This window comes from Grosmannia clavigera (assembly GCF_000143105.1).
Source record: "Grosmannia clavigera kw1407 unplaced genomic scaffold GCSC_97, whole genome shotgun sequence".
Lineage (NCBI taxonomy): Eukaryota > Fungi > Ascomycota > Sordariomycetes > Ophiostomatales > Ophiostomataceae > Leptographium > Leptographium clavigerum.
The window spans coordinates 250,515-267,683 of NW_014040560.1; the positions used below are offsets into that span (position 1 = coordinate 250,515).

At 57.1% G+C, this 17,169-nt stretch overlaps 5 protein-coding genes across 5 annotated transcripts; 1 reads left to right on the top strand and 4 right to left on the bottom strand.

The window, feature by feature from the left end:
* Positions 1–328: 328 nt before the first annotated feature.
* CMQ_4303 (uncharacterized protein) lies at positions 329–1,885 on the bottom strand (the record flags this gene model as incomplete). The annotated part of the gene is made up of 1 exon (XM_014312459.1): positions 329–1,885. The coding sequence occupies one exon, from the start codon at positions 1,883–1,885 to the stop codon at positions 329–331; it is 1,557 nt and encodes a 518-aa protein (XP_014167934.1).
* A 2,322-nt stretch (positions 1,886–4,207) lies between these two features.
* On the bottom strand, positions 4,208–6,433 carry CMQ_4389 (uncharacterized protein; the record flags this gene model as incomplete). The annotated part of the gene is made up of 3 exons (XM_014312545.1): positions 4,208–4,451; positions 4,526–6,148; positions 6,264–6,433. The coding sequence occupies 3 exons, from the start codon at positions 6,431–6,433 to the stop codon at positions 4,208–4,210; spliced, it is 2,037 nt and encodes a 678-aa protein (XP_014168020.1).
* A 2,151-nt stretch (positions 6,434–8,584) lies between these two features.
* Positions 8,585–10,725, bottom strand: CMQ_4271 (ATP dependent RNA helicase; the record flags this gene model as incomplete). The annotated part of the gene is made up of 2 exons (XM_014312427.1): positions 8,585–10,444; positions 10,504–10,725. The coding sequence occupies 2 exons, from the start codon at positions 10,723–10,725 to the stop codon at positions 8,585–8,587; spliced, it is 2,082 nt and encodes a 693-aa protein (XP_014167902.1).
* Positions 10,726–11,675: 950 nt separating this feature from the next.
* Positions 11,676–14,383, top strand: CMQ_4497 (uncharacterized protein; the record flags this gene model as incomplete). The annotated part of the gene is made up of 4 exons (XM_014312653.1): positions 11,676–11,870; positions 11,915–12,034; positions 12,103–12,261; positions 12,440–14,383. The coding sequence occupies 4 exons, from the start codon at positions 11,676–11,678 to the stop codon at positions 14,381–14,383; spliced, it is 2,418 nt and encodes an 805-aa protein (XP_014168128.1).
* Positions 14,384–15,148: 765 nt separating this feature from the next.
* CMQ_4512 (cue domain containing protein) lies at positions 15,149–16,848 on the bottom strand (the record flags this gene model as incomplete). Its single annotated transcript, XM_014312668.1, has 4 exons — positions 15,149–15,603; positions 15,662–16,276; positions 16,330–16,675; positions 16,828–16,848. 4 exons carry the CDS (start codon positions 16,846–16,848, stop codon positions 15,149–15,151), a joined length of 1,437 nt encoding a protein of 478 aa, XP_014168143.1.
* Between the last annotated feature and the right edge of the window lie 321 nt (positions 16,849–17,169).

Sequence of the window (17,169 nt, forward strand, 5' to 3'; positions counted from 1 at the left end):
TTCTACCTTGCCTATAGAACAAATACAGCTGCCAGCCAGCCAACAATGCGCGGCCTGTCCAACAGCAGGAGCGCGTAACGATACAATTGTAGATTAGGTCGAGTCGATTAGTCCCCTCCGAGTCGGGAAGAGGAGAAAGCAAGTAAACGCGGCTCAAAGCGAGCAGACCAAAGACAAGACGCCTGGACAGTCCAATGCAACCCTGGCCGTGAGCGCTGTAGACCAAGAAGAACCGAAGAACCGAAGAACCAAAGAACCAAAGAGCCAAAGAGCAAAGATCCAAAGAGCAAAGATCCAATCTACCGAAACAGGTGCCAACCAAGGACGATCAGAAATTCTGCGACAGGTTCGTCTGCTGTGGATAGTGTGACGGGCTTTCTATCCGCGTATTCCGTCGTGCCGGATTGTCACGGATGACCGGAGGACCGCCCAGCTCGGCCGGCCGTGGAGGCCCATTGTACTGTCCGTCTGCATACGGATTGTTGCTGCCGTACTGGTTGTAATAGGCCGCATCGCTGTAGCCCAGGTCGGCCGATCCTTCCGACCGTGCAGCCGCGCTGTAGGACGACGACGCGTTCGAGGCGCCGCGCTGCACGTCGCCACCCCGGTTTCCCGATGCTGCCGGCCCCATCGCTCCCAGAATCTCGCCCTCCGGACTGTAGGCGCCGCCTTCGGCTTCCAGCTCGCCCGATCGCCGTTCTCCTGGCCCGACTGCCGTCGGCGACGTCGCGTCCGAATATGTCGCCCCGCCAGCACCTCCAGACATTGTCGTCGACGCCTTCCGTCCCCTTCCGCCCAGCGTCGTCGAGCCCCAGCCACGGTAGCCCGAAGAGCCCGCTTCCTCCTGCACCATCTCGTAACCGGCCGCTCCGACTGCCCCGCCTGCTGCTCGTGCCGCCAAGTCCGGGTCGCCGTTCGGGTTGAACGTGTAGTCCTCCACCTCCTTGCGCCGTTGCTCCTCTGCCTCCTTGCGCTGTCGTCGCCGCCGCCAGAGAAAGATCCCTGCCAACACCAAAAGCGCCACGCCCGCAATCGGTACCACCACCGCCACCGCAATCCGCCCCCCGTTCGAGAGCTTGCCGCTGGACGAGTGCGTTGCCACAACTGTCGCCCCGCTCGACGTGCTGCTGAGCGTCGACGTCGTCTTGCCCGTCGTCGTTGCCCCCTTCGACGTCGTCGTCACCGTCTTCACAATCGTGCTCGTCCCGGCACTGCCTGTGGCCGCCGTCGTCACAATCGTCGTCGGCACCCCTCCCTGCTCCGACGTTGCCGCCGGCACCGATGTCGTTACTGCCTGCTCCGTAGACTCTGCCGTTGGGGGTATCGTAGTCGTGGCCGACGTCGTCACCTCCGTGATCACCTGCGGAGTCGATGCTGCTGTTGTTTCTACCGGCGCCACACTTGTCGTCGCTTCTGTTGTCGGCGCAGTTGTTGGCTCCGTCGTTGGCTCAGTCGTTGGCTCAGTCGTTGGCGCCGTCGTTGGCGTTGTCGTCGGCTCCGTCGTTGGCGTTGTCGTCGGCGTTGTAGCCGCCGGAGTCGTCGACGGAGTGGGCGTTTCCGGTGCAGCCGACGTCGTGTCTGGTGCCGCAGGGGTCGCAGCAGCAGGCGCGGATGTCGCTGCTGGCGCCGTCGTTGGATCCGTCGCTACCGCAGACGGCGAAGTAGTCGCAGCAGTATCAGTGGCTGCCGGCGCCGTAGAAGCAGCCGCCGTCGTTGCTGCCGCGTCTGCCGACGTCGCTACTGCTGCTGCTGCCGATGTTGCCACCGACGGAGCTGCAGAAGCAGTCGCAGCCGCCGCTGTGTTTGTCGTGTTGACCGACATTGCAAACTGTTTGAATACCAGCCGTGGTGATGGGGGTCTGTGATGGTAGTTGATGCTGACCATGTTAGCAAGCTCGATCTTGAAGCTGGCTTCAAAACGGAAACAATAAAAATACAGTAAAAAATACAGTAGCAAGACGGAAGACACGACTTTTGGACTCATCGTCGCCGTGAAGCGCCGCCGTGTCGTCGCCGCCGTGGCGCCCATGCAGCCCACTGCATCAACTGCATCGACTCGAATCGATTGGCCGTGAGACCAGCCAGACGCAGCTGTAAACAGACAGGGCACCGTGACACAGCAGCGCGCATGGCAGACGAAACAGCTACACAACGACAGGATGGAAATCAACTTACCCTATGAGCTAGGTCGCAAGAGCCGGTCGGCCAGTCCCCAGGGTTGACACAGAGTCAAGAGAATCGTATCGTAGAAAAGCCTGGGAGTGACGGGGAAAGGGGAGAGGGCAAGGCCCTGTGGGTGGGACTGCTTTCGGAGACAAAAGCGGCGCCTTGTCTAGTCAGTGAGTGGCTGAGCACAGCTGCTGTCTTGTCGGAGGACAAAACAGTGTGGAGTGGGCCTGAAAAGAAGGCCCAGGGGGGCGACTCGGACGATGGAGAAACGGAGCAGTAATAATATCGAGGGGAGACTGAAAAAGAGGGAGGGAAATAAGAAAGCTGGAGAAAATCCGGGCCACTGAAACGGCACGCTTTGCAAAAAGAATGCCCTCTTTGTCGGCAGTAAGCCGAGAGCGAAAACCCAAAAATAAAAGTGGTCGCTGACTGTGACGAGGTCGTATTGGTGACAGTGCAAGCAGACGGGAAAGATTAACCTGCGATCCGTAGTAATATGTACTGCATCGGATGAGCGAATATCGTCGACGACTGCCGTTGGGACAAACTACTTTCGTCTGGTCTTTTTGGGGTGCTGCAGGTGACGGCCAGACGGATGGCGACTGTACTCCGTACTGAATCCAGATCGACTCTGGCAAGAGGGCGAAAAGAGAGGGGAGTGGGAAGAAAGTTGGAAAAAGTCGCAGAAGGACGATACGAGGGAAAAAGGGCAAGGACGTGTGACACGGACAAATTAGGAACGTGGCTGCCTTTTTCCTCTTTATTTTTTCCAAACTACACCAGAACGTCTCGAAGGAGAACGCAATGGCCATGCGCGTAAGATTGCCGGGCCTTTCTTTTTTCGTTTCTTGTAATACTCCGTGCGAGCAAGCGTAGCCCAGACGGTACAAGTAAGATACCTACGAGTACTCGCAATACAGGCGTACGGGGGGTACTTACAAGCACCGGTACTTCGTAATAGCTGTGCCAACTTGCTCCTTCCTCTTTCACGCCACTACTCGCACAGCACTCTCCTCGTATCATGACCGCAACAGCGCTCCACTATCGCTTATGCTACCCTGGCCCACATTTCTCGGGCCTATCGCATCTCACCACACCCTTCTCTCCCGTGCATCTCAAGATTGTACGAGTGCCTTGTACCGGCACTCGTCCATATTTGTGCCCAAGACTTGCCTGTTTCGCTCCTTTCCACCAGCACCTCGACACTGCCCACATCAGACGAGCTGTGCTCATGATCGGCACAGATGCGCCCGTGCTCATGCCCAAGCACCTCCGGCAATCGCCACTCCGCGCGCGCGCCAAGACACTTGCCAATGGCCCAACTCGATCCTAATGCAAAAATACGAGCCCACCTTAATCTCAGTCCCTTAGCGTGCACATTTGTTCCTCACCTTCTTCATCCACCACTATCTCAACTCCCCGTTTCCAGAATGTAGCCTGACACCGCATCCGGCAAGTTGCCATGGTGGCGGTCGATCCATTCCAGTGCTGGGTTCAGGCCGCCAAACTTGACAAGACTGCGTTCCAACACCGGATCTACGCGTGTCTTACGACCTCGTACGCACCCACGCACATCACCGAACAAGGGGTAAACAAATCGGCAAAGCAATGCGCCTAGTTCCTATCCAAAAAAAAACCTTAAATCGAAGTTGTTGTAAGACTTCCTGAAACAGTAAAACACAATATAAATCCAAACACCCCCGTCTATTTGTAAAATCCATCAGCCGGTCCGAAGAGATTGCCGAGCAACCCTGTTTATCTAAGAACGTTCCGGAGACGGCGTCCTGAGAAGACGGCTATGCAGTGAAGAAGAATAAGGAAGGAGCAAATCCCGAACGACACATTGACTCATACTCACAGTGTCCGGTCCGCACTGACAGGAAGCTGGCAACCGCTTCCCTGTCACTCCGTCACCTTTCGAGTCCCGATGGAGCAGACCAAAATCCCGGAACACTGGAGATCGCGAACAAAAAAAAAAACGCCGGGCTCTAAATTAGAGGCCAGCAATAGAAATCTCCTGTAATATATGACCTGACAATCAAGTGCGCAGGTTCCAAGAAGGCTTCAACTGGTCAGCCATTGCAGCCGGTGTGAAAATCGTATCTTCCGGCAACCGGCTGATACGGCCGGCACCGTTGCGAATGGCCACCTGCTGTGCCGCCGAGATACCGCTGCGGTTGCTCCGAATGCTTCCCGCATCGCTCATAACGTCAGGGTCCTTGAACTTGCGTGGAGGCGCAAAGTCCAGGCCAGTAAATGTGCTAGACTTGCGGAGGACATGACTGTTACAGTGTTAGCGAACAATGCATCGACAGTTTGACAGACGTAAATCATTAGAGAAAGCGCGATAACGTACGGGCTAGGAAGGACGGCCATCTCCTCGAATGCCGACACCAACGGCGAGCTGGCTGGCACCTTCATCTGGTACGGCCGCCGCTCACCCATCGGGCTCTGCGGCCGGCCAGATACGTGTTCGGCAATGGTAGGAGGCGGGGCGAAGTCGATGGCTCCCAACAACGACAGACCGTCATCCGTCAGCTTAGACGGTGTGGGAAGGGTAAGCAGAGCTGGTGGCGGTGCCAGCGGTGCAGCCGGCTTGCGAGGACCCGGGCTCGGACGAGGGCCCAAGGAGGAACCACTCCGGATGTTCGACGCCGATGATCCTGGACGCATGCCTGGAGACATACCTCCCAGCGAGCCGTGGTGGCCCGGACCAAAACGGGGACGTCCGCCAGCCGGGAACCTCGAACCAGACGGAGGCGGTGTCATAGCACGCCGAGAGACGGGCTGTGCATACGGCATCACGAATGTGTTCGAGTTCGGGTCGAAATAAGCCCCCGAGTCACTGGGGTTTGGCGGGCTCTGAGGACCGCCTTTAGCAGCAGCGTTGCGGTATTGTGCCGGCAAACCATTGGGCGGGTAGTGTTGGTTGTACTCGGCCATGTCCGGCTTGGAGTCCTCAAAGTATTCCTTGTAGAACGAACGGATGCGGTTGGCTCGTGTCTCCGGGTCTTCCGACTCGATGATCTCATCAGGCGGCAGAGGGCGGAATCCGACAGACAGACGTCTGTTTTCCGTCCGGGGCAGATCCAGGCCCGACGGCTGCGCTGCACCTTCCTCTGGTGGATACTCGGATGACTGGCGCCTGTGCTGAGCCCGGCCACGGTCCTCCTGCGATTGCTGGGGTCCGGCCAGACGTAGCTCGCCGTCGTCCTGTGGCATGTCTGGGATAGACGTGACGTTGAACGCGAATTGACCGGCAGAAGACTGATGGTTTGAACGAGAGTTTGGAACAGAGTCGGCACGGTTGCGAGCGTCGTCGTGTATGACTGGGGCCGGCTTGTCGTAGATAAACAGCTCTTCGCCTGCTTCCGACTGCGGGCTAGCAAGCTTGGGCAGATCGAGGTCCCGTGGACGAGGCGACACCGGGGTGCTCGGCTGGGAAAGTCTCGATGCGGCTGTGGCAGGAATCTGAAGCTCGGTAACGGTGACAGAGTTATCGAATCGTGATTTCTTGACGCTGTCGATATCCGCCATTGTCTCCTTGGCAAACGAGTCCTTCACAAGCGAACTCTTCGGCACAGCCACCGAAAACGGCTGCGTCTCCTTGTCCGGGTACGGAGGAGGGACGCCTGGGGACTTTGCTCGGGTATCCTTCTGGTAAGAACGAAGCGATGCTCCGTCGCTCGCACCGTACGAAGTCACCGGACGGTACGGGTCTTCATTTTCATGAATGGAGCGGGCCAGCGTGCTGAGCGTATCGCGGGAGTTGTGTATCTCGGGCGGAAGCAGATACGGGCTGGACAAGTTCATATCGATCGAAAGCTGACGCTGCCCGGGAGTTTTCTCTCCGTTGAGGCCAAAGACACTCTTGCGCTTCGGTCTCGCCCCCTGAACACCAGCCTGGTTCATGGTCATGCCAAAGTCCCAGGACTTGTGGGCATCGTTCTGGTCCTCGCTCCTCAGCTTCTTCATGTTTCTGCGATGAAGATACAAAAGAACAATGACAGCACCAACAACGGGAATGCTGATGGTACAAACACGTTAGTTTCGGACAACGTATACAGGTGCAACGGTGGCACACGCCAACTCACACGCAACCCAGCACAACAGGAATGGTGATGCCTGTGTTGGCGGCCGGTTTCTCACAGAGGTTCTCATTGCTATTTTCGATACAAGTAGTCGTCGAGGAGGATCGAGCCATGACCCGACTGGGAAAGCCAAGCCCAAAAACTGGCGTGGGGTCCTCGACAAATTCGGGCATCGGGTAAGGGACTCGGCGTCCAAGCCGGTATTGTCTCAGATCTGCAGGCATCGTCGTAGTTCGAGCGGCCTAAGCCAAAGGCGTCCTGTTTGTCAACGGTAAAATCGAATTGTCGCTAAAAACTAGTCGGTAGTCAATCGCGTAATGACGTACTCCGTCTCCCAAGAAACTCAGTCGTTGCGATGTCCAGTTTTCGAAAGCGTGCCGAGAGGTGCGACGAAAATAGCTGCGAAATCGAACCCGTTTTGGTGAATGAGAAGTGAAGAGGCAAAAGGCATAGACTCAATAGAAGCACGAAACGGTTGGACAAGCCCGCTGGCAGGCTCGGAGAAGGCAGTGAAGACAAGAACAAGTAAAGGAATGGACGACGGGGCCGTTGGCGATAAAGCGAAGGACAAACGGTGTCAGTCTGGAATAATGAGTGGAAGGGCGCTGAAAGAGCGTGGGGTAACGAGAGAGCGAAAGAGCAAAGGTCGAAACGACGTCTATTCACAACCGCATCTCGAGAAGTCCGAAAAAGAGGGTGAGAATGGGATTAAGGGAGAGGTGAATAATAAGAGAGCAGAGGGCAAAAGGAGGACGTGAGCGAGATAGTGATGAGGAGCAGCAGCAGGTCGTGCCTGCAAGTCCTCCCATTTCTGGGCCCCAGTTGGTTTCCGGAAAGGGAAATTTGACCAGTCCAGAAGGAGCATAGCTCAGGGCAGCCAGGAACGGGCAGCAGGAGGGGCCAGGGTCTGGGGCCAATCAGCATTGAAGTGGGGCATCAGGGACAGTGCCATTGACGAAGAAAGCAGTCAACGAAAATAATGAAAATAACGAAAATAGCTGGGACCTGACAGCCGCCTCCGCCTGGCCCCAACGGGGCCGCGGTGATTGGCCGGCACTGTAGTGTGGCGCTCCACATGGCGGCCGCTGCCAGAAGCAGAAGGCCTGGAGGTGGGATGAGCGCTAATCTCCTAGCGGGGCCTGGAAATGAACCGAGATGAGCAAAACAGGGCCCCTTTTGCTGTCGGCCCCAAGATCTGGTCCATTGCCCCTTTATTTTCCCCATCGGAATGCACTGGGCCAATGCTGTTGGTGAGCCTTGTCCACGCTTCGAAACAAGCCACAGAACGGCTTGCCTCCTTGCTTGCTGCTGGGGGAAAAAGAGCTACGGACTACGACGACTGCCACGACTGTCACGACTGGCCGACCGTTGTTTATCAGCTGGCCGATGTCCTCGAGGCACCGCCGACTGTCTTGCCGAAACGGAGCTCTTGTTTACGGAGTACGATACGTTTTCATTCCTTCTTTCTGGTAAATGGAACCAAATCGACATCCACCTTCTGTCGTAGTGCGGTATTTTACCTGCTGGTTTCCCTGCTTGGTAACATACGGAGTACGGAGTACGGAGTACGGGCATACGTACTCGTGCAAGCCCCGTAGCACCACTTATGAAGTGGCACTGCCCAGGGGCTTTCAGCTCAGGATACCACTAGGAGGTCCCGTGAGAAGCCGTTTGAGCACCTGCGTTACATTATCGATGCGGTGACGCTGTGCTACTGTGCTGCCGTGTTGTGGAATTAAACTGCACTAACGACAGGCCTTTATCTCTTCGGCTTCGCTAATATATTACAATGAGTATGCCTGCAAGATACTATGTAGCCTCTTGGCCGTCACGAGCGAGAGCAGGTAAGATACGGTACGACGTAACTTACGACGCCTGCGTCCTGCTTCCCCAGTCTTGTCTTCCTCTCAAAAACGGCCCACCCCGGCAAGCGGTACGCGTTCCGTCTCCTGAATGTGGATATTGGCACCCAAACTATGCATTTGTGCTCGTGTGTCGTACAAAATCCATGCATGACGTTTAATTTCACTGCTGTGAATCTTGGTCTTAGATTACAAAGTCCAACAAATCTCGGGCGGGGTGAAGGGCCGACACAGGGAACAATGCCAATTGCTTCGTAGGATACCCCGTACATGCTATTATGTAGTATCGTAACTCGCAGGAGTTTCTCTCCGACGAGGCGAGGTGTTTTGCAAGACACCCCGTTCATCTAAACGGTACCGGCGTATCTTATGCTGGCGCGCTCACGTGGCTGCATCCATGCATACCTCTGTTTCAGGTCCGCCTTCTAGTCGGCTTCGCTTCCAAGCCCCTTCGACGCACGACTAGCTGCCCGTGTGGTAAAAGTTAGGAGCGTACTCGAGCAGCCATGCCTTCTCGATCTTGGTCACGTCCCGGATGTATATCTTGTCGCCCGTTTCCACCACTTCGTGGAAGACGACCCAGTCGGCCTTACGGTTGAACAGCAGCGAGCTGGGGTGGGCGTGCAGGACGGTGCCGCCGGCCACGTTGCAAAAGGAGCCGTCTGCCTGCATCCGTGCGGCCTGTGAAAAGTAGCCCATCGTAAGGCAGCGCCGGATCTGCTCCGCCTTGTTGGTGGCGTGCTGTGGCAGCGGTCGTGTCTGTCGTTCATGGTCTTGTTGCTGCTGCTCTCCCGACACCTCGATGCCAAAGCGCTCCATGAATCGCTTCAGCTGTGCGCGAACGCTGACGGCACGCTTGAGCACCTGGAAGTTCAGCCGGTTCTCGCGGCAGAACCGCGACTCGCCCTTGCCCTTGGTGACAAATGCCTGGTACACGTTGAGTAGAGTCACGTGATCGCCCTCATCGGCCGCAAACTTCCGCCGCGACGACTCGAGCCCACGACGGTCCTCGCGCCCGCCGTCGACCCAGACGCTGCTGCTGCTCTCGCGGCTCGTCATGGCCGCGATCGTCAGCATCTCGCCCAGACAGTTAAACTGGGGGGCCGCCAACAGCGTCTTGGCCATCATGGGCTCGACGGCGAGCTCGGCCATGCGCAGCCCGAGCGGCTTTGTCAGCTTGGCGTAGTCATCCAGCGCGCCGAGAGCGTACAACAGCTCCAGCGCCTTGGTCATCAGCTCGGCCGGCGGTGCCGTCAGGTACGGGAACCGCAACACGTTGTCGATGCCCAGCGCCTTGAGCTGCAGCACCACCGGCGCCAAGTTCGACCGCTGGATCTCTGGCACGTTGGTGTCGGCCAGCCCGAAATACGCCGTCTCCGTGTACAGCCGGAAGCACTTGCCCGGTCGCGTGCGTCCGGCTCGGCCGGCCCGCTGGGCTGCCGCCGCCTTGGACACCGCCGTTGCCGTCAACGTCTCGATGCCCGTGGCCGGATTGTACGCCCGCACCTTGACGAACCCGCTGTCCACCACGTACACGATGCCGTTGATCGTCACCGACGCCTCGGCAATGTTCGTCGCAAAGATCACCTTGCGCGTGTCCTCGGCCGCCTCCTCAAACACGTACATCTGCTCGTCCGTCGGCAGTCCGGCAAACAGCGGCAGCGGCAACAGGGCGCGCCGCGCCGACAGCGACTCCTGCGCGGCCACGCGCTCCGCCACGGCCTGCACTGCCGTCTCGATCTCGTCGCGGCCCGTGAGAAAGACAAGAATGTCGCCGTCCGGTTCTTGCTCGTGTATCGCCAGCACCGTGGCCACCGCTCTCTCCACATAGTCCTCGACGGGACTCTCGGCATAGAGGACGTCAATGGGATAGGTCCTGCCCTCGAGGCTGACTACCGTGCCGATCTTGCTCTCGTCGGCATCGTCCACCATCTCGGTCTCGTCCGCTTTGCTCTTGGTGCCGTGGCTGCCCTCTTCCGAGGCGGAAAAATAGGCGATGAAGTCGTCCGCCTGCAGGGTGGCGCTGCTGATGATGATACGTAGCTCCGGCCGCCGTTTTCGGATCTTCTTCAGAAGCCCAAGCAGTATGTCCGTGCTGATCGACCGCTCATGTGCTTCGTCGACCATGATGACCGAGTAGCGAGAGAGCAGTGGGTCAACAAGGGCTTCGCGAATCAGAAGCCCGTCCGTCATGAACTTGATCCGTGTGGCTGCTGAGGTGACATCCTCAAACCTGATCGAATAGCCAACCTCTTTTCCAACCTCACAGCCAAACTCTTCGGCCACTCGCAGCGCAACCGTTGTAGCTGCAACTCGCCGGGGCTACAGAGAACTGCGTGAGATTCTCTCTCTTCGAATACCAGGGGTGGAAAGATGCCTACCTGTGTGATCGCAATCACCTTTCCATCATTGCACCATCCAGCCCTTTCCAAATATTGTGGGATCTGGGTCGTCTTTCCAGAACCTGTCTGGCCGACCACGATGGTTACTGGGTACGTCGCAATGACGTATAAGAGACTCTCACGATGCTTGGTAATGGGGAGCAAGGCAGCCGGCTTGTAGAGTATCGGGATGAATGACGCCCCTAGCTCGAGGTCTGCCATTTTCAAGCAGCACAAGCCCTCTTGTCTCTAATACAGCAGAGCAGACTTCAGAGGGCTAGGTCGCGAAGACTGATGGAAGAAATGGCAGTACTGGGGACTGCGATGTCATCTCCTGTGGCTTCCCTGCATGTCCATAGCCAATCAATCTTCCGAGAGTAAGGTCAGCGCCTGGATTGACCCGCGTCCTTGGTGCCCAAATGCCCCATCCACAAGGTGAAGCCTGCATCCAATCCACACAAAATGCAGTTCTCCACATCAGCCACGGTAAGCGTCACATGATGCGTACAGACAATCATGTGATTGGCTGCGCTGTTTTTGCCGCCCAACACACCGTAACAACCACATCTCAAAAACCTGATCATCTGGGCCATTCGGGCGACTACTTGACTCTTCCTCGCATCGTCGCCCGGTTCCCGTGAATCTGTAAACGCAGGTACGGGGGTTCTGTGCCATCTATCAGCTGTGCGCATATACTTTCCAATAAAAGCTCTGCTTTTTTAGGACGCTTGTGCTATTTTGGCTGCTGCGTTTGCCTCCCCCTCCTTCCTTCCCTTTTGAACCGTACCGCTGGAATCTTGTGAGCTCTTGCCACTCGCCTCCAGCTTCTCGCTGTTCTGATTTCTTCTCTTACCACAGCGAGAAAGCCGAGCCAGAACTTGCGCTGTCGAGCCTGGAAAAGCCATAACCAACTACGTCGCGCCTCTCCAGTGCCGCTTCTGATACCGTTTGTTGGTGCCGCTTGGTCTCATCTGTCTCTGTTTGCATATCTTCCCTACACAGTCGGCCCAAGCCAGATCGCCTGACTTGGCCCCGACCTGTATTGCACTCTCATCTCTTGTTCTGCTTTTTGTTCCCTACATATCGAGAATGGTGAGTCTGTGAAGCAAACCAGTGTAGGGGTAGCATCTTGAAAGATGGGGAAAGAAAAAAAGCGCATAGGGCGTGGCCCAATGCCAGGAGGACACGCAAAAGAGCGTCACAAAAAGAGCACAAGAGCTGGCGGCTGGAATGTTCCGGCACCAGCTACCTTGAATGCAAGGCCAGAGGCCCCTGGCCTCAAGTCAAAACACCACTCTTACTTTGAGCTTGTCGAAAACAAGGACAAAAAGAAGAAGCTCGAGTTCAAGGCATGGTTCCCTCAACCCGTCTGCCCCTTGAAATAGTACTGATGACCCTGAACGCCCGATAGATCACCAGCGACAGACAGCCACCTCCAGGCTTCGAATTTGTTCCTATCGGCAACCCGGAATTAACGACTGCCTGCAAGGAGCTGTCGCGTGAACAAGACGCGTTGATATTCATCGTATCCGTACGTATGATCATAGATTCACGGGGCCTCCTATTGTCTCTCCGCTGACCAGCTTCTGTCGCATGCAGACGGACAAGCGGGCTGTGGCTGCGTCACTATCATACCAAGTCAACCGAATTGGACATCACATACGGCAGATGATCGTTGAGCAGGCACGGGCATCGATTGGCGACAGCGATCATTCCTCAGTGGGACAGAACCTGTCCGGCCTTCCAGAGCCCATTCCGGTGACTCAAGAGGAAATTAACGAGCAGGCTGATAAAGCAATCAGAGACTTATTTCCCAGGATTCCCAATACAGACCGCCAGACCATCATCGAACACTCGTTCAAAAAGGTTCCATCCTCTTCTGTACTCCGCACCCCAGCCCAGTCCAAGCAAAAGGCTAACATGGAAACCGCTTCAGGGTGCGACGAAAAAAGGCGAGCCGTTGGTCGGCTTGGCCAAAGACATCACACTGTCCCGCCGTGTACAGCTAGCTGTGCTAGCGCATATCCGCCATACCCATACCCGATACGACCGCCTTCTAAAAGAGACGTCCTACGCAAACGCCCGAAGGACTGTTGAGGCACTATGCCTAGATATACTCGTCAAGTGGCGAGGCGATGAAGAAACAGGGCGCGACCAGCTCGACGAGATCCTCCGCGAGGTGATTGTCATCTCCGATTCCGAGGGTGAAGATGATGGCTATACTAGCGACACTGCAAACAGCGAGTCAGATGACTCGGTCGAGGACATTACTCGGCACGCTGCACCTGACCGGGTCAGCCCTGTGGTTGGCTTTGCACACTATGTTGTCAGGCCTCCGGCAGTAGATGCGCGCTCCACTACAGAGGCACCTGCATATGACTTTGCGCAGGACGCCAGGAGTGCTACCGTGTCCACATACGTGAGCGCGCCGTCGCAGACCTTTGAGAGTCTCGGCGTGAAAAGAGGTCGCCGGGGATTCAGGAGATACGAAGCGGCCTTGACGGCACGCTGGGACGAGGCTAAGAACCGGGTTCGCCTGCAGGAAGAGCTTCCAGGTGGCCCAAATGGGCCCACAGCAGATCGTCTGGATTCGCATTATGAGCCGCCACAACAGGACCCCTCTTATGCACTGGAGCCTCCATCTTACTGGGAACTGTCAGAGCGCAGGGAAGCTGTGCAGGATCACGGCCGGCCTGCCGGCTATGGGGCGCAACGTCGTGTTGTCCATCCGTCCGCCATCCACGGTGGGTATCCGGCATATGAGTATGACCAACCGCCTATGCAGCTGTCAGGACCGTATCCAGATATCAGTGCTCCTCCGCTACCGCACAGGGTCTTCTCACATCCCCTGCCAAGAAATAATAGTCCCCGTAATGGGCCAGGCTATGACCTAAACCCAAGGGCAATGGTAAGATCCCAAGAAGTTCAAGATTATCTGGTGCCGTCCATTGAGCCTTCGTCGCCGACTGGCGAATCGGACGCCTTCGTTCCTATTCTAGTGCGCACGTTGCCGCCTCGTCCTAGCGCTCAGGAGAGCTATCATGGCGAGGCTCTGGCGCGTTATGACATGCACCACTCACCTAGTTGGGGAGAGGAGTCATATGATAATGTCAAGCACAGGCGTGTTACGAGTGACTCCACTTTCATACGGCTACCGCCTCATCAAGAACCGCATCCTGTCTATGTAGCCCGCGAGGATCACCACGGGCAAGGTATTGTTCCCTACGTCCGGGCGCCACCTTTTGGATCATCCGTTCGTGCACAAGCACAGGAGGACTATCGCCAGGCTTCAGCTTGGCCCATAGCACAACCGACTTCTCTAGGGCCTGCTCCCGCACCTGTGATGCGGGCGTACCACCCAATTGGTGGCCCCATGCGACCAGTGGTTGTCGATGACTGGCCTGTGCATGCGCCCCAGCTTGCACCCCAAGTTGGGATGACTTCAATCTCTCAGGCTTTTCAGGAGAACAACCCCCGAGAGCGACGGATGCCTGAGGCTCGTCGAGAAATGTACCATTTTGCTGGTAACCTTTCTGACTCGTCTATGGACGAGTACATAGAAAGCCAGCCTCGAGCTCCTTTGCCATGGGATGACCTGGGCTGTCGCCAGTCCTTGAAAAGGACTGCTGATGGAGCCAGGTTTAATGGGGAAAATCCCTTTCGGTATGACCCGCAGGCATCACGGCCTCTGGAACAGCAATCTGCCGCCGTGTTTACAGCTCGGTATGGTCAACAACACGATCGTGCTGGGCAATACCCCTCTGGCCTGCCGATGTCTGCTGCCGATGTGCAGCCAGATGCTCGATACTTCCACCGGGTGGACAATGCTTGGCCTGAGTATGCTGCTTTCTATCTTGTCGACGTGGGATTCGGTTTCTAACATTGGCACCAGCCACCATGTTGCAGAAGTAGGTCCACAAGGTGGCCCGTCTCGAAACATGCGCGATCCATCAGCCTACGACCATGGACATCCACCCCTCCCCCCTGATGTCCATGTCATCCGCAGCTACCCGGACAATTCGGAGGATCAATACATATCACGACACCTATCACACCCACCGCATGTACCACAACCGCCATCGCTTCAGGAGTGGGCACCTCATGCGGGTTACCGATGAAACGCCTACGTATATAGTTATTTCAGCCACGGAGTTCTGTTCAAGGCAGTGGGAAGGGGGTGGGGGGGGGGGGGGGTTGTGAAAGCCTTGAAGGCCTTACGATACACATTTTATACCGCGAGGGGCGTCTGCTTGTACCATCTTGTCACTTTCAATACGATTGGCGTAGACGGTGTAAAACTGGGACGGAATGATAGACGACGGTTGTTTCCTGGCCTGTACATATATACATGTTTTGAGTTGCAGGATTCTGACTGCTGGGCAGACCAATAGACTGATCGCCTGGACGTGCAAGATGCCGATTACAAAGGGTAACGTAGCGATAAAGAGGCTGATGGTTGCCAAAAAGACGAAGAACGAAAAGACGGGAGTTCTCCTACGTAGCTAAGACACGACCAAGTGTGGCACACAGAGAAAAGACAACATAAGGATCGAGAGAAAGGTGATGAGGTGATTGGAGCTGGCAGATGGGGGTCCTAAAGCGATTTTCCAGTCTCTCCGATTGCTACAAAGAAGAGCTGTCCTCCTCACGCTTTCGGCTTGTCCTCCACCAGGCTGTCTGCCATTGCTTCAGCTGCGGCCTTGCGCAGCCGCTCTGCGTCTTCTGGCGACGAGGATGCTTTTCTGACCACCGCGTCAGAGGTCGTTGTGGCTGACTTGTCCGTCTTCTCGGCTACCTCAGCCGGTCCCCTGATGTTGTGGCTGACATCCTTCTCGTCGTCGCTGTCGCCCAGGCTGAACGGGTCGGCATCCCCGATCGGTGCCGGGTCGACGGCCGACAAGGGCTGCCATTTGCTGGCCTTTGCACTGCCGGCGCCCGTGGGCGATGTTCCGTCCTTTGCCGACATCCGGGGCGACGCGCTGTAGACGTCGATCACTTCGTCGTTGCCGCGGAAGGCCACCTTGCGGTCGGAGCCCGGACGGGGCGACGTGGACGGTGGTGGTGGCCGGAACGCGTTCGGGTTGTTCGCCTGCACGGGGGCTGTTGTCTGTCAGAAAAGGGAAGTCCACATAAAAACAAGAAGAAAGGAAAGACTCACTGCCGTCGCCGTGAAGCTTGATGCCGGCAAAGTCGTCAGACAGCAGCTCTGGGTCGGCATCGTAGTCGCCGCTGCGCTGGCTTCGCTGCCGGCTGGGATAATTGCCATAGCCACCACGACCGCCACCGACCGGTCCGCCTGGTCGGCCCTGCGGCCGTGGACCCTGGGCGCTGCCTGGGTGACCTTCTTCGTCATCGTCCTCGGGGCCGTTGAACTCATCGTCGATGCGCTTCTTGATGCCGGTGAACCAGGTGCTGAACTTGGCCTGGGTCTCGACGAAGCCTTTGCGCAGGTTCTCGCGGATGACGGGGAGATCGTCGTCCAGGAAGTTGCGATCACGGTCGTCCCATAGCTCGTTGGGGTTGAGTCCGGTCTCCGGGCGCGGGCGTGGCGGATACGGCGGTCCATCGCCCCGACGGCTGCCCGAGCGCGGACCGTAGCTGCTCGTACGGCTCTCATAGGCACCCTCGCTCTCGTAGTGCTGGGCCAGGCGGCGCGCGTACTGCTCGTCGGCAGCCAGCTGGCTATTGGGGGAGAGGCGGCCGTACGCTGCAGGACGGGGAGGCTGCGGCGGCGGCGGTGCCTCTTGCTCGATGGCAGCGGGATCGGTCATTTCTGCCAGGTCAGGAGAGGAGGCCGAGGGAGGAGGAGGCGAGAGATGCACATACCCAGGAGAGCATGGAAAGCAGCCTCGATGTTCCCGCGACTGGCCGTCAACACAGCCCTGACGACGGGCATCTCGACGGTCGGAAAGGCATCCTTGAGCGTCTGCTCGCTCTTCTGTTGTTCGGTCATGGGGCGCGGCGGCTTCGGCGGTGCCGGTTCTTCGGCTGTGTCGTTGTCTACACTACTGGAAATGGCAGCCACAGCGGGTTTGGGACTGTTACTGTCGGCGGTGGCTGGCTTCGATGTAGATTCGTCGTTGTTGCTCAGGACGATGTTGGACTCGGTGATGTCGTCGTCATCCATCTCCAGGGGCCGGGCCGTCGTGGGAGATTCTGGAGCAGGCGCTTTCTGTTTTTGAGCTGTCAGCCAAGGCCGACAGGCCGGAGAAGACAGGGGGGAAGGCCCAAAGAAGAAATCAAGGAGCAGCTCAAGGAGCAGCACGGTTGTCGGCTATGCATAATAAAGTCGGGGGCCCTCCTCTTGAGTGGGTACGAACTTACTGGATCACTTGGCGCAGACATGGTGGCTTTTTATTTGGGACTCCGTCGAGACGCTGTCATGCGGACAGGAGAATGGGCCAGAACGAAGAAAGGGGGTCTCTGTATGGCAAAGTGCGGCCGGGAGAGAAGTAGTGCAGCGGGCACAGCGAGACAAAGGACAAAAGGGGGCTGCCTAGTCACAACGGCATAGGATGGAGGAAATACTGCTGATACCTATCCCAAATGAGGTGGATGCGGATGGGGAATATCTAATAAGATAATAATACGCCCCAGCCGTCGCTGCCGCGCCACATGAGGTGGGGTTTTCCCCTCGCGGACGCCGTCGCTTACATATTAGTCAGA